We start from the raw sequence: 16,814 nt of genomic DNA, 5'->3' as shown, positions 1-16,814 counted from the left end.
CCCAAACCCCCTGGGTTCTGGACCCGGATGGCCATTTTGAGCATGAAGGTATCTTCCTCCTAGGAGAAAAACAGCATAACAAAGCCTTTAGTGGATTACAGAAGGGCTGCACAGATTACCTCACAGTAATGTGTTTACTACCTTCATCCAAAGTATGTGCCAATGCCTGGCAAACGTGTAAGACTTTCTTGAGAAACATTCTAAAGGATAGCCTGAGTAAACCTTGTTCTACCCTTACGAGTGCCCCAGCTAAGAATCCCTCTTCTGGGGATTATTCAATGGGGAGTTCATCTCGGTAAACGTTCTAAAAGGGCACAAAAGAAGAAACTCTTGAAATTTCCACAAATGGGCATTGCTCAAGATAACGTGATATGGACAAAGGTAGCCTTTGTGAATAGAATAGAGTTTTTATCACATCAATTTGCTGTTGCATTTCACAAAACCTCCAAAATGCCTCAAGACAATCAAAACATTCTTGCTGCTATAATCTGGTTAATCTTCTTTTTCCTGCATCTGGTGTGAAGTGTTTTTTTTATCTAAAGTGTTCTTGATGAGAACATAGTCATTGTCTGTAACCCTGCTTTCACACTCTGCCCAGTCAATGTGAACCTACCAAATGGGCAGATGCCCTCAGCAGATTCAAGGATAATTGTCAAAAGTAGGAATAGGTACTGACTAGTTGGGAGGACAAACCAGCTTAGATCTGTTTGCTTCCCATATGAACAAGAGATGTAGATTATCCACTAGGGGGTATTAACTACTAGAAACAAGTGCAGAATCCCTTTAGCTGAATTGGTGCAGGTTGTTCATACCTCTCCCATGTTCCTCCTGACCTTCACTTTTCAGCAGTGAGTTGAAGAGCTAACCATGTATTTTCGTCCTGATAGCCCCACTGTCTGTGAGACTTTTTTTGTTCTATCAGCCTCATCCACATTTCCAACAGATATCCAGTCGGCCCCAAACTTTACCAAGCTCTCCTGTTTAAACTGATGGGTCCAGTTATGTGCTGTACCATGACCCAGTATCTCTCTTAACAGCTTGGCTTCTGAGTCCATAGAATTTGTTCATGTGGACATAATTCCTGACTGCTACTCAGTACTTGCAAGTACCAGGGCTCATTTAACTACAAAGCTATTAAGTTGAAATAGGCATCCTTTTGTCACAGCTGCACTCATCGTGGTCTGCATCAGAAATCTTCTCAACTGCATGAACAGCTCTTATAGTTGATGCACCCTGTTAAGTCTGGACTGAAGGGTATCCTTCAGCGATATCAAGGTTTTAAAGTCCTTGCAATTAACCTTTGCTATTTTTACAACACAAGGAAAGGGGGCTTCCAAACATTTTTCATTGAGGAGAACCTCAGCTTCTTGGGAGCTAGTGCTGTCTCCTCACTGCCCATATCTCTTTTGATCCTTCTCATAAAGCTCACATTAAATGAGCACACACCCATACAACCTCTCGTATGCCCACTCACACACCCGCACATCCACTGACATACCAATTCACAGACCCATACCAGTACTCCCATACCCACACGCTCCTCCATAGAGCCACTCACACAACCACTCACTCGAACTGACACTCGCGCAACCACACACTCACCCATACAGCTACTCACAAACCCATTTATTTACCCACAGTCATACACACAATCAACCTTTCACCAGCCACTCACCCATTTAAGCCCTCACACTCACTCAGCTACTTACCCATTCACACATCCATACAAGCGCACACACACATCCCTGTACTCGCCCATACAGCCATGCACACACACTCACTCTTCAATACAGCCACTCACACACCAACTCACTTAATGAAACACCCACTCAAACAGCCACCCACTCAACCATACAGCTTCTTACTCAACCATACAGCTACTTACTCACCCAGTCACTCACTCATACAGCCATTCAAGACACCCACTCACTCAGCCATTCAAGACACCCACTCACTCACCCACAGTCACTACACACCCACTTACCCACCCATAGAGCTACTCACAATGCCACTCGCCAATCCACTCAGCCACTGACACATCCACCAACCCACTCTGCCACTGACACACCCACCAACCCACTCATTCACCAATGCAGCCACTCGCACAGCATCTCACTCACACACCCAGCTACTCACACACCCACTTATACACCCTTACAGCCTCTCACACACCCATGCGCACAAGGATACATAGTCACACAGACACTCACATGATGTATATTAAAAGTAGTATCACTCATTAGTAGTACACCTAATATATTACTCTAACTTTTGTAGTACCTTAGTATATATGTTAAACAATCTTAAACTCTTACAAAATTCTTACACTCACTGGATGGTGTCATCTATGATGTCATCAGTGATGTCACTGACTGTCATGAGTGATGTAATATGTGAGGTCATACTTGATGGAATATATATATATATATATATATATATATATATATATATATATATATATATATATATTGCACAAATCTTCTTTTAAGGGAAGAACGAGTCGGCACTCACAAAGTTTATCCCAATCCTCTTTATTCTCTTGTGATCACTCCAGCACAGCAAAAAACAAACCAACGCGTTTCGCAACGAACTGTCGCTTGTTCACGGTCGAAAACACAAAGTGTTAGACCCACCTATAACGGGAGGGCCCTACAGACATTTCCTGTTTGTGATCTCACTTCCTGTTGAATTCACAGGAAGTTAGATGGGGGTTGTAGTTTTTAAGGGTCATTTCGCATTTTATCGTTTTAAACAAATTACACTGCGGTGTAGTGGTTAAAAAGTGTGAAACATTTCATATCAGTGTATGTCAGAGAATTTAAATACACCCCATACAGGGGTGAGATCACAAACAGGAAATGTCTGTAGGGCCCTCCCGTTATAGGTGGGTCTAACACTTTGTTTTTTCGACCGTGAACAAGCGACAGTTCGTTGCGAAACGCGTTGGTTTGTTTTTTGCTGTGCTGGAGTGATCACAAGAGAATAAAGAGGATTGGGATAAACTTTGTGAGTGCCGACTCGTTCTTCCCTTAAAAGAAGATTTGTGCAATAAATACAAGCGGGGCTCTGCTTGGGAGTCGTGCACCGGTACAAGGAGCGCCATTGGACTGGGAAACTGAGCCGGATTTGTGAATATATATATATATATATATATATATATATATATATATATATATATATATATATATATATATATATCCAAATATCCAAAAAAAGTTCGCCCTGAAGCGAGAAGACACACGCAGCAGGATGGTGTCAAACCATTATTTATTGGAAACCATAGCTTTCAAAGTCCGAAGTTAAAAGTTCATTCCTAACGCGTTTCAAAACCTTGCGGTTTCTTCATCAGAGGACGGTTGCTGAAGACGGCAGCTTTTGCTCTCAGGTACTTAATACCGCATGCGCAAAGTTAATCGTCCACACCTGGACTTCGTGAAGGCATGCTGGTACCTGTAGTCGTCATCTCAGAGTACTTGTATTACCCCAGTGGGTTCCATCGTGCAGCAACCAAAATAAAAAACAAATAATTCCCAAGTGGGCCTCCGGGCCCTAGAAGCATGGTAATAAACTCCTGCCCTGCTGCACCCTGCATGTGACACGAAGCCTTCTTGTCACGGGCCCCATAACGAAAGTACCATGGTGGCGTCATTCTCTGCGGCCAGGCTGCCGCATGTAAATCCAAAAAAAAGTTCGCCCTGAAGCGAGAAGACACACGCAGCAGGATGGTGTCAAACCATTATTTATTGGAAACCATAGCTTTCCAATAAATGGGCTCTAGAAAAACAATGTACAGACAAGAGACAATCCAAGCACGAAGTGCACAATATGTGTTATTTACAAATACACAGCAGTCCTTCAAGTTTCAAGTTTCATAAAAGAATAAAAAAATAATAAAAGAAAAACTCAGAATGACAATATTACAACACAACTGCATTGCTCCAAGGACAACAATTAACAATTATTTGTTTTTTATTTTGGTTGCTGCACGATGGAACCCACTGGGGTAATACAAGTACTCTGAGATGACGACTACAGGTACCAGCATGCCTTCACGAAGTCCAGGTGTGGACGATTAACTTTGCGCATGCGGTATTAAGTACCTGAGAGCAAAAGCTGCCGTCTTCAGCAACCGTCCTCTGATGAAGAAACCGCAAGGTTTTGAAACGCGTTAGGAATGAACTTTTAACTTCGGACTTTGAAAGCTATGGTTTCCAATAAATAATGGTTTGACACCATCCTGCTGCGTGTGTCTTCTCGCTTCAGGGCGAACTGTTTTTTGGATATATATATATATATATATATATATATATATATATATATTTATATTTATATATCAAGAAGACCTCCGCGGGGGGCGCGCATTCCAGCTGGTGCACACAGCGAGAACAGGACCGATTCTCGCAATAATATTTCATCAATTTGAAAAAATGCCTGGAACTCTCCTTGAATCTTTTAACTCTCTATTCAGACAATCTTTCTCATCCTCCTACGCGTTTTGACCATTGCGGTCTTGATCACGGCAGTAAACATAGTCCCTTGTTTCTTTTTACTATTTATACTAGATCTTCACTCTATCCATTAGGAGGCATTGTGGGACTCGTACTTTTCATTTAAAATTCAATTGTACATTCATTGAAAATCACAAAAATGATGGATTTAAGCGATGCCATTCAAAGCCCCTGCATCCTGCTCATGCGAACAGTTAGCGCATAGGTGCTAACATTCAGTATGTTAGCGCCTGCATGCGGCAAATCTCGACTTAGTGCCATAATCAATTATGACACTAAGTCGAGATTTGCCGCAATATAACATATAATAATGTTTTTCTACTATTGTCCTATGTAGCAGATGTGATGGTAGATCTGTCCGTCTGAATATTGTGAATAAAACATGACAGGCGTTAACTTACTGACTATTAGCACCTACGCGCTAACTGTTAGCATGAGCAGGATGCAAGTAGAAAAATTCGACAAGACATAACTATTTGTCCTCAATAGCCATAATGTTGTTTTAGAAACTACTGGAGCTTTGAATGGCATCGCCTAAATACATCATTTTTGGGATTTTCAATGAATGTACAATTGAATTTTAAATGATAACTACGAGTCCCAAAATGCCTCCTAATGGGTAGAGTGGAGATCTAGTATAAATAGTAAAAAGAAACAAGGGTCTATGTTTACTGCCGTGATCAAGACCACGATGGTCGAAACGCGTAGGAGGAGAGCGATCGTCTGAATAAAGAGATAAAAGATTCAAGGAGAATGCCACGCATTTTTTTAAAATTGATGAAATATATATGTATCTATATATATTTATTTTTGTTTTACTTTTTTGACATACCCAGTAGCTGCAATTTGGATGCACTTCCATATATTTTTTGATTCAGTGCTCTGAGATTAGCGTTCTCCAACTTGGGGCAGCAAATTGAGTTTAAAAAAGGGGAAAAATGGCTGTGTCATGACAAAGTGTTTGCATGTATGGTAACGTATATGCATGTAACTGTCGTCATTCTACGGCAGCTTTTTTATTTTTTTTTAATAAATATTTCTAAGTTGGAACAGCATTGGCAAAATGTGTTGGCAAAGCCAAAAGGTTGGGGACAGCCATGAAACAGCTTTTCCGATGCTTGTTTCAGAACATTACCACATCAGTACAGTGGCCTCTACATGCTTTAGATGTCTGCTGCTGCATTGTACTTGCAAAAGCCAACCACTTCTGTCTTTCCTACCGGTTGTTTGTTTCCTTTGGCCACCCTAGCTGAGGGACACTCACTTTCTAAGCAAAGTGTTGTGGGTAGGATGACTGCTTGCATTGCTTAATGTCATATTAAATATAAATGGCCTCTTGCAGCATGGTTGAAAGTGAGTTCTATAAGAATCAGTTCGACAACAGCAGCACTGCAACTCTCCAGGTCATTTACTCAGTTGCCACTACGAAGAACTGCCACCCATTCACCTGCCGTTACTGTCTGGATTTAAGTACCAAAACTCTAGTGGAATAAGTGCGCTTCACAATTTATTTCATTAAGGTGAACCCTTTTTCCTGATATTTATTGGTATGTTCATCCAAACATGTTGATCTTTGCAAGATTTATTGCTGAAGAAGAAAATTACCCCATTTGAGAAGCTCTGTTGGAAATCAGTAATTTTTTTGCTCAGGGATAAGTTTTCAGCCAGCTATGTTATTTGATTGTCCTCTGCTCCCGCTCATAACTTAAATGGGTGATTCACTATCCACCCCTTCTCTCTGAATAATCTTCATATTCCTAGTTCGTGTATTAAATGTATATCTTTCCAGCAGTAAATAGCTCACTTTGGGAACCACCAACTTTCAATCAAACAGATATACAAACATCCAATCACCACACATTCCTACCCCAGTCTTGAATGAGTCGAATGCGACATTCAAGACTGGGATTATGAATGTGTGGTGACTGGATGTTTTATCCGTTTGATTGAACGTTAGTGGTTCAAAGGGAATTATTTACAACTGGAAAGTCTATTACGGAGCTCCGTCCCTTTGGATTGTGGGGCCCATCTCTCTGCATTTGATGGAAATTGATAGAATGTAAATCTTAAAGATTTAATCATTCTGGTTTATGGTAGAGGTTGATCAAAATAGTGGGCAAATATGAACTTAATAAAACTAGTCGCTGTTTGATGGACATGTTACGGGTCAAAAGGTGGATTGTGTTCACTGTTAAAGGTAATCATCCAATACTGTGCCAGGTTGCAAAGCTGGTTTAAACTTGTATGCTTTGTCATTCTTCATATACTTCAAAGAGCAGAGACAAGACGTGTCAACATTCACTGTAATTTGGCAAACATTGAAGCTTCTAGTTGAGAGGCCTAGCGCAGGTGCAGAAATCCACCCAAAAATCATTAGGAATGTTATTTGATCCAGGGTGGTACGAGTCATTCTCCACTATCTCTGAAACTCACATGACTTGCAGTGTCTTAGGTTATGTGGATTTCTTGCATCCAGAAAATTTATTTTTTTGTGCTAGAATGAGGCAACAGCCAATTTCGGGTCACAAACCGTGCTCCGCCTAAAACAAAAATCATGACACTGCTCCGCATTTGTGAACTAATTTAACTGTTGGCTTTGAAAAATGCTTCTAGGTAGCGAGAGAATGGAAGTTCCTAATTATAAATAGCACACTTGATGATAAACTCGAGGATGAGATAGAAAATGAGTTGAGGGATGTAGTTGTCACGTTTAAACTTGTTAGCTAAGCAGGTGAAATGGAGAAAGGCTGAATGAGAGTCTGAGATAGTCTTATTTTATTCTCAGCACTTCCACCTGTGTTCAGTTTAGGGTGGTCACCGTTGAATTTCTCATTCTTGAGATAGTCTCTGTGGTAGATTTTGATAGTTGGACAACTAGTACACGGGCAGATGTATGTAAAACGTTCTTCTCAGGGGTGAAAAGCCTAAGCTGTGGGCTTATTTTAGTTTGTTTGAAAAAAAATATTTTATTTTAATGCGACTGAAATTGTTTTTTCTTTAAGTAGGGTTTCTCATTTTCTTTCTTTTCGTTTGTATATTTTCAGTACATGTAAGCGTAATCTGTGTGCAATAAAATATAACTTTCCTCCGGAAAGATGTTATCCTGCTTCCTTTGAGCTGGTCTTTAGGTAAAGGGGTAGCTGCTCGTGCTGCTGTCGTATAAACACTGAATCCGTGTTCTTTTGCACATTTGTATTATTTAAAAGCACCAAATATGTACCTTACCTTGGAAAAAAGTAGCTCGAACTTGCTGCCGTCAGTATTGAAAAAGGTTGTTGTTGTAGAACTGATCGGCCGTCTTCACTAGGAGTGTGGATTGTTGCTACTTTATTAAACTTACCCACAGGATGGTACGTGTTTGTGGAACGGCAGACCCCCTTGTTGAGTTGAATGTTTAATGCATTCAGCGGGTCTGCTGCTTGAACGCCAGGAACCGACTCGGAGGGAAGAAAGTGCCTACTATCTGGGCTCTAATTGTTCTCCCTGGGGCCTAGTGTCCATGAATATTTCATGCCCAAGCTCACGCGGCGCTGGAGTTCTGAAGCCTTCCTAGAGTTGGTTGTCATCGGGCTGGGGAGGAGTCTTTCCCCTACACCACCACCCGTTGTTTGGCTTCAGCAGTTAGCAGCCTAGTGCTCTGACCCCAACACTCCAGCCGCTTTGGAGTATTACTTCAACAACTGCCTCTGTAAAAGGCATATCTGTTTTGTTTGTAACATACTTGTGAAGGGACAGGGCGGAAATAAGGCGGAATTGTCACGAGCTGTCTCGCCCTCGGTGCGATTGAACAATGTGTTACGAGCAGAGCTGCCCACTGTGTTTTAGGATTATTTCTCATGAGAGGCAGCATGCTGGCAGAAAATAAGGAAGCGTAGGGAAAAAAAAGGTTTTCCACAAAAGGATCCGCAAGGAGAGATTTCTAAGGAAGAATGAAATATTGCAGTGGCGGTCTATTCTTTTGTGGTTTTTTAAAGTAAAATCTCATATTGACGGGGTGGCGGGGGCGTAGTTTGCCATTCGGTTGTGCTTTCCTGCACCTGAACCAAGCCGTAGTGCGACCAGTGTCCCCTATGACTGTAGCCAATCTCCCTTGAAGCATAGCCTGAAAGAATGAGTGCCGGACGGAACAGCTTTATGTGGGGGTGGTATGTGCCAATGAGCGCCTCTCGGCGCTGTTGTTAATGCTGTTTGTTCAGACCTCCTGCTGTTGTGTACTGCTTCTCATGCTCTCTCCCCACGCCCTCTTCTCTTCCAGTCTCTGCTGCTTCTGGCTTACCTCATCAGGAACGGCTCCGAGCGTGTGGTGACCAGCGCCCGGGAGCACATCTACGACTTGCGCTCTTTGGAAAACTACCACTTTGTAGGTGAGCATGAGTTCCTTTCCGCCAATGGGAGCTGGCTGCGTAGCCTGGGGTTGTCAGTCACCGATACGAGCCCCAGGAGTCTGGATGTTCGTGTTAGGAAACGGCTGCTCCACGAGAGCCTTGAAGATGCCAGGCAGTGTGCCCCAGAGTATTAATTAGCACAGTCAAGAACTTTCCGAGCTCGTGGCAAACGGAGCCCACGCCGCTCCAGCCCAGGCTTTCTATTAAAATATGCACAGCTCTGGGCCTCCTGGGGACACCGAGTGGAGGCCTTTAATTATACAGGAATCTCCAACTCCTAAACGCGCGTCGCATTCGAGACGCTCACAGAGCCCTGTCTGCACTGGATCCTGGCTGATGAGTGTGTGAATGAGGAAGTCTTTTGTGTGCGACCTGTCGAGGCAGTCTATATGGGCCTGGTGGTGCTGAATGTGGTTGAGCAGAACATGGCATGATAGTAGCTGTATGTGTGCATGCTCTTGTGCTGTCTGCATATACCTGTCTGAGCGCATACTGCAGATATGTAGTAGACATCCGGCCCTGCTCCAGTGTGCTTGTTAGGGCCTCAGTCTGTGTCTGAAGCCAGGCCACTGTGCTCAATACGGACGCAGAACCACACAAGAGTGCAGGCAGAATGTAGCCTGGCCACATTTAAGGTGCATTTCATTAGGCTTTTCGCTGCTTTTTCCATGATGTTATTTAAATTCGGTTTTGCTGCAAGAGTCTTAATCCTTGTAATTAGCACTTTCATAAAGTAAGGCTGGGTGCTGACGATGCAGGGCTTCTTTTAATAAAATGTGTTAATTTGGGTAAATGTGTGCCTTCCTTAGTGTGCGAAAGTGATCTCCTAACAAGGAGGCGGCAGCGGGTTTGGATAGGCTGGCAGGTCCTTGGCATTAATGTACTTAATTGTATGAACAGAGGGTTTATGGATGCTGCAAATAGCAAAATGGTCCTTAGTGTGAAATTATCAGAAAGTGTTTGAGTGTAAATGGCCTTTTTTGACAACTGTGCTAAGATTTTTTTTTTAGATTTTTTTTAACCTTAACGGTATTGCACAGCGTCCCTAGGGATACTATTAATGTTCTGGGATATACAGGGAGTGCCTTCTGCAGGGCAAGTACCACAAAGAGCCTAATAGGGAACGTTTTCTGTTATATATATTCACTGAAAAAACCATAAGTTTCACACATGTTATAGTTAGGAATTAGCATTTAAAAAACCTTTGAAATTCACTGAAAAACCCATAGGTTTCAGGCACGTTATAGTTGGGAATTAGCATTAAAAAAATCTTAGAAATTCACTGAAAAAACCATAGGTTTCACACATGTTATAGTTAGCTGGGCATTTCACTCATACAAAACCTTTGAAATTCCCCCGTTCTAGTTAGTTCAGCTAACTATAACTCCCGCAATGCACTGCTGACGTCACATATTACTTCACTCATGACATGGTCAGTGATGTGAGAAGTTGGCCTGATATGTGATGTTCACTATTCTAGTGAGCACCTTGCACCAGTCCAAACAACCCTTATGGTGATGGTTGTAAAGTCAACCTTATAGACCAGCTATCCTAGGGGTAGCATGGACAAAAGCAGTCTTAGGCTAAACTCAAGAGGGCATGTGAAGCCAGCTGTTTTACCAAATGCAAACCTTTTAATACCAAATGAAAGGACACCACACAGGCTATATATTCAAAATATATATGTATTTATTTCTAAATCAATCCTCTGAACTCTTTATGAGGGCAGAGGCACAAGCGCATAACAAGTAACTCAATATAACATACAATAAGTTGCACAATATGGATAGGCCCTGGTGGCCCGCTAAACCATATACTAAAATAGTGGTATAAGAACCACATCACGAACAATGGAAAGGCCTAGGGCCTTGGGAATCGCTGGGACTACACTGGACTAACAGTAGTTAGGAAGCAGGAGGCCCACAGGATGCGGGTGCAGAGTCTAAATGGACACGCGTGCACACATAGAAGTCAATGGGTGCGTAAAGTTAGAAAGTTAAAGATTTAGGAGTCTTCCGACTGGACTAGGAACTAACCACTTGAAACTAGGACACTAGGAGAGTTAATCTTCACAGGAGCACCGCAGTACTCGTGTTACCTCACCCACAGGAAGCGGGTGCATAGGTCCCAAAGTGTGTCTGGTTTCGTCGTGAAGTTCTATGGAGCCTTGGAGAAAAGATGCTGCAGGCGACCAGGAGAGAAGAGTCCGGTTGGATCCAAGGGCGGATCGAGGATGAAGAGTACCTGAAAGCAGAGGGGACAGAGTCTGGGTGACTAGCCAGTGACCAGGATGGAACCAGGAAGGAACCAGGCGATGTCGGGGAGCAATCAGGTGATGTCGTGAAGCTTGTCTCTGCTGCCACGTGGACCAGGAGGTGTCGACGACGACCAGGAGTTGGGCACGGACTGTCCAACGAAGGCTCTCGCTGTCGGCGGTGTCGGCTTCCAGATTGGAGTCAACAAGCCTTGGCAAAGGCAAGCCACGCAGGATTCGAAGAGGGCTTCTTACTCAGGCCAGCAAGGACTGAGGGGCTTCTCCTTTGCAGGGAAGCAAGGGTCAGTCTGGAGCAACCAGACCAGCGGTGTAGATTTCGGGTTTCGTCGTCACAGACCGGACAGACGCGTCGAGCAGGAAAATGCAAAAGGGCCCCACGCAGCACTCGTGAGTGTGGAGAGGTGATCTTTGGTGCAGTCGATGCTCAGGGCTGGGGCTTCTCAATCCCCAATGCACAACTTCGAGGGTGCCTCAGAAGCTGCACGGAAAGCGTTTCGCTGGCTTTCCAAGATGGCCGGTCCTACGTCTCGCGTCGCCTCCACGGGTCTCAGCTTTGCTGTGGCTGTGGATCGGGCTGAAGGAAGTCTGGAAGTCCGGGTCTTGTCAGGCTCTGTGTTCGGGCTCTGGCGGGAGCAACCACAAAGCAAACCGTTGAGCGCTTGATGGTGCCTGCTTGCACAGGGTGGTCACTCCTGAACCACAAGGGAGATTCTTCAGTCTTCTACGTCGAGTAGGATGTCGAAGGTCCAGAGTTTCGTATCAGAGTTTCAGTCAGGATAATCTAAAGTCTTGGGACTCATCTCCTACCTATATACCAAATCTAGGGGCTGGATTACGTGCTTGGTCCCTCCTATGGGTGGGACCCAGAAAGGGGGTGGTTACACCCTTTTCCCTTTGTCCAGTTTCGTGCCCGAGCTGGGGCTGGAGTGCCCCAGCACCGGTTCGAACTGGACTATGCATGGGACACCTTGTGTGCCCCAGGCAGTCTCATATTTAATTCAGCCCTCCCTGTCCCAATAGACTATAGCCTGTCTGGCGTGGTGCTAGCACCTCCCTGTGACGGGAAACCTATTGTCCAAGCCTCCCTCCCTGGAAGGACTCCCAGCAGCAGGAGGTCAGACTTGTGTCTGTGGCAGCAGCATCCATTTTGTGATGCTGAGGCTCTGGTTAACTTTAACCGGGATTAATGGAAGTAACATGTCTTCTCCCTCTAGAAGGGTGGAATGCTACCCCAGTCGTATTCCAAAGCATATGACACCTTACACAACATGTTTTGATAGAGCCAAACCAAAGTTAGCAACTGACCGCGAGGTTCATAATGCACTTAAGAGTATATGGTATGGCAATATCCTAGAACAGCTATAAGGACATGATTCCGAAAGCTGCAGACAGGCTCAGCTCATGCTAGAGCACCATCTCACATAAAACCAAGCACTCTGCCTTCAAGATTAAGGCCTGTCATAGGAGTGACTTATAGGTGTATATATGTCTAGATATAAGGTTAGACATAGGAATACTATATCTAAGCAAAGGGTGATTACACAACCTTGCCCCAGCTGATTGATCAGCCAGTTGTCAGTTTGGATGGCCAGCCAGGGGTGGCAAAAGATATGCTGCAGCCCCTGGTGGGCCTTGGGTGCACCTATGCCCTGGGTACCTATGGTACACTGTACAGGGACTCATAAGAGTGACCCAATATCCAATTAGTTATGTACCTAGGGTACATGGAGTCCATTTTATAGAGAGAGCGGATAGCCTGGGGCCCTGATTAGCAGGATTCCAGGCCAACTAAGTCGAAAACCAGCTAAACACAAGGCAGAAAATCTGGGGTAACCATAGTCAGGTATCTACCTTCCTACAAGTGACATCTCTCATGACATCTCTCATGACATCACTGATGACATCTCAAATGACATCACTGATGACATCACTGTTGACATCATCCAGCGAATGCGTGTCTTGTATATCTAAAGGTGGATGGAAGAATAAATGGGGAAATAAGTGTATAAATCGATTTTTTTTTTGTGGTAAATTTCATTGTATAACTGACTTAAGTGTATCTTAGTGAATACATGTATTAGCGTGTAATGTTTAAATATGTAAATATCTGTATCAGTGTCTCACTTTGTGTATTAGTGGCTGCATGGGTTGGTGAGTAGCTACACGAGTGTCTCTATGGGTTAATAGTTTTTTTTTGATTATCAGAATGAGTGTCTATGGTTTGGTGGCGGGTATTACTTGGGGCACAGATGCATGAATGACTGACTCACCGTTTGTATATGTTTTGAAGACAGCATGTGTGCAGGACTGTACGGGTGGATGAATGTGTGTATGGGTGTGTTAGTGAGTGAATGACTGCCTCAATAGTGTCTTTATGAGTAAGTACATATGTTTTAAACTAGTATATGTGAGTATTGATGTATATAAGTAAGGATATATGACAGTGACAGATTGGAAAAGTTCCTGTATAAATAAGTATGGGTTTCTATAACTGATTGTTTAAGAGAGTAAGTATGTGTACGTTTCTGTAAAAGTAAGTGTAGTGGTGTGTGTATAGCTGTATATGTAAATAAATGGATGTTTGATAGTTTATTTGCATGTGTGAGTAGGTGTGTGAGTAACTCTATGGATGAGTATCGGTGTGTAACAGGATGTATAGGTGTATGACTACATATGATGAGTGAGTACATGTATGAGTGACTATATAGAACTGTTGGTGAGTGAGTATATGTGTAACTGGTATTGGTATCTCCATAAAAAAAAAATTATAGTTTCTATTTTTGAATGTGTGTATCAAAGGTTATATTAGGGTGAGAGGAGGTCTGCCACTCTTTCACAAGGATGATGTCATAAGTGATGTCATTTGAGATGTCATCAGTGATGTCATGAGTGATGTCATTGACCATGTCATGAGTGATGTGATATGTGACGTCATCAGCAGTGCATTGCGGGCACGCGTGTTATCGTTAGCTGAACTAACTATAACGGGGGAATTTCAAAGGTTTTGTATGAGTGAAATGCCCAGCTAACTATAACATGTGTGAAACCTATGGTTTTTTCAGTGAATTTCTAAGGTTTTTTAAATGTTAATTCCTAACTTTAACGAGGCTAAAACCTATGGTTTTTTCAGTGAATTTGCAAGGTTTTTAAATACTAATTCCTAACTGTAAGATACCTAAAACCTACGTTTTTTTTCAGTGTGTATATATATATATATATATATATATGACATCAGCTTCTTCTCTCCACGATCTTCGCAGATAAAGACACGGCACAGCAGTATATATATATATATATATATATATACATACATACACTAGTAAACTAAACACCCACTTCCCATACAAAGAAATGGAAAGTTTGCTTCTCTGCAGCCTCTCTTATTTTTCACCTTATTCATTTTCCGCTAAATCAACACATCATCCACACAACTACTTGCTGCATACATTAGCTGTGATTTATCAACTATTCTTCTATTTCATATACCTATTCAAAGTGCAGGCCTTTATCGAACATTTTTATTGTAACAAGTACCCCAGCCAAAGACATTGTAAATTTGCTCACTTGCTCCTTTTCTTGGCTGGGATTATCAATTATTCTTCAATTTCATATTCTGATTCAAACTCAAGGCCCTTTATCGAGCCTTTTTGTTGTAACTACTGTTGCAGGAATTCTGCTCCTACACAGAACTGTGCATAAAGACTTAGGACCTCAGTGAAATACAGTGTACCAAAACCCACCTTAGTACCCAAACCCCCTACCAGACTAGCAATCAGTGACTCATTGGTTCTTCGTCCTATAGCAAAAACACCAATGACTAGTCAACCCAGAACATGCAACTTAGATTACCTCAAGTAAGGTAGATAAAAAGACCACTCTTTCGTTATAATCTTACACCAGTCCAAAACAAGGAGTAAATAAAGGTTCGAGGCATGTGGGCTGCTAAATTCATATCTGTTGCATTAGATCGCCGCCTAGTGTTGGGTCCGGATGATCGCACATTGTTGTCCTGGAAGAGTCTTCGAAGTATCCTGAGATAGGTGGCTCCTCCCCTGGACTACAGTGCGCATGGGCATCGGCTCCATCCCCAGATTGTTTTTTTCCGCCATTGGGTTCGGATGCGGTCTCGACGTCTCTCTGTCGGAACCGAGAAAACTAGCTTTTTTACGGCCAAAAGGCCTTAGTTTCATTACGTCGGTATTGTTTGCGTACGGTCTCGAATTCTTCCGTCTCTTTGAGTCGGAATCTGCGGAGTCGTATCACTCTTCGGACATCGAGGCCTTCTCATCGCAACACGACCAAAACTTTTCAGCATGGAGCGGAGCCCGTTTAAATACTGTCCCGTCTGTGGGTCCAAATACCCACATATCGACGTGCACCCAGTCTGTAACAAATGCCTTTCGCCAGACCATAACGAGGACAACTGCAAGGCCTGCTCCAGATTCAGGTAAAAGAAGACGCTCAAGCTTCGGCGCGCGGTGCGCCTAGAGGCCAGACAAGCGGCCCCGGCTCCAGAGAACATCTTCGGCGAACTGGAAGAAGAGGGCCTAAGCCATCATCTTGAAATCTCGCCGCCCGCGACGGAGGTCGAGGCGGATCCGGAAGACGACGACGGAGTCGTGGATCAAGGCCTTGAATACGTCGACGAGGTAGGGGACGTCGAAGAAGTTTATGGGGCCGCGGAAGATAGCTCAGGGGATGAGCTATGCCCCGAAGGTTACGCGGATCAGGCTCGGGTCACGGGATCGCCACTCGGCCTTACCCAACACCCCGTACCGCAAGCCACGGCCCCGCCTTCAGGCCCGGCCACGGACATACTTGCTACGCAGCCCGTATCAAAACCGAAACCAACGGTATCGACTACACCTAAAATGGCCGACAAGAAAACGAAACCGAAACTAACGGATTCGAGTGCATCTAAGATGGCGGTCGTTCCACCGAAAACACCTAAGCCTGCTACCTCATCGACTCCGTCGGCCTCCGGTCCACAGAAGTTGAAGAAAACTGTCGATTCGACAGTGCCGAAGTCGTCAACGGAGGAGGCATCCTCTAAGAAGGTCGTCCGGCACGGGTCGACCGGGACGACGCCGTCAAAGTCCGCCAAAGCCAGCGACAAGACTCCGGTGCCGACTGAGACGTCGCTAGTCGGACGCGTGGTTGACACGGAGCCTGTGCGATCCCAAGGATCAAAGAGCGGAAGCTCAACACATCGGTCCAAGGACTCGGTGTCTACGGCTGCAGCATCGACGTCTAAGACTCCGAAGGGACCACAAGACGTCGGTTCCGAAGGCAAGGTGAAGACCTCCTCGTCGGCGCCAAGTGACGCCGTGGGTGAAGCATCCCTTATCGCCGCTTCATTCCAGAGAATTCGGGATAAGGCCTCTACGACGTCGGCTCCGGCGCCGTCGCAACAGAAGCCGATGGACATGCCGGCGAAGCCTGCTAGCAAACTTCTCTTCCTTCTGCCGCCAAAGGAGGCACCAAAGGCCTTTGCGCCAAAGACGGCGCCAAAGACATCGGACTCGTCCACGTCTGCTGGAGTATCGGGTCGACAACTCGACTCCAGAGACGATTCGGAGCGTTTTATCGACGCACACACGGGCAAGTTGACCCTTTACAAGAGGAAGATCACTTCCCACCCAGTGG

At 44.2% G+C, this 16,814-nt stretch overlaps 1 protein-coding gene across 1 annotated transcript in view; it reads left to right on the top strand.

Moving 5' to 3' along the window:
- CLINT1 (clathrin interactor 1) overlaps positions 1-16,814 on the top strand; it is a 630,396-nt gene that overhangs the window by 170,692 nt on the left and 442,890 nt on the right. The window contains exon 4 of the mRNA XM_078653723.1: positions 8,764-8,872. Coding sequence (XP_078509849.1) covers positions 8,764-8,872 — 109 coding nt within the window. The remainder of the gene's footprint in view (positions 1-8,763; positions 8,873-16,814) is intronic.

Source organism: Lissotriton helveticus, chromosome 7 (assembly GCF_964261635.1).
Source record: "Lissotriton helveticus chromosome 7, aLisHel1.1, whole genome shotgun sequence".
Taxonomy (NCBI): domain Eukaryota; kingdom Metazoa; phylum Chordata; class Amphibia; order Caudata; family Salamandridae; genus Lissotriton; species Lissotriton helveticus.
This window is presented reverse-complemented; position numbering and strand designations above follow the sequence as displayed.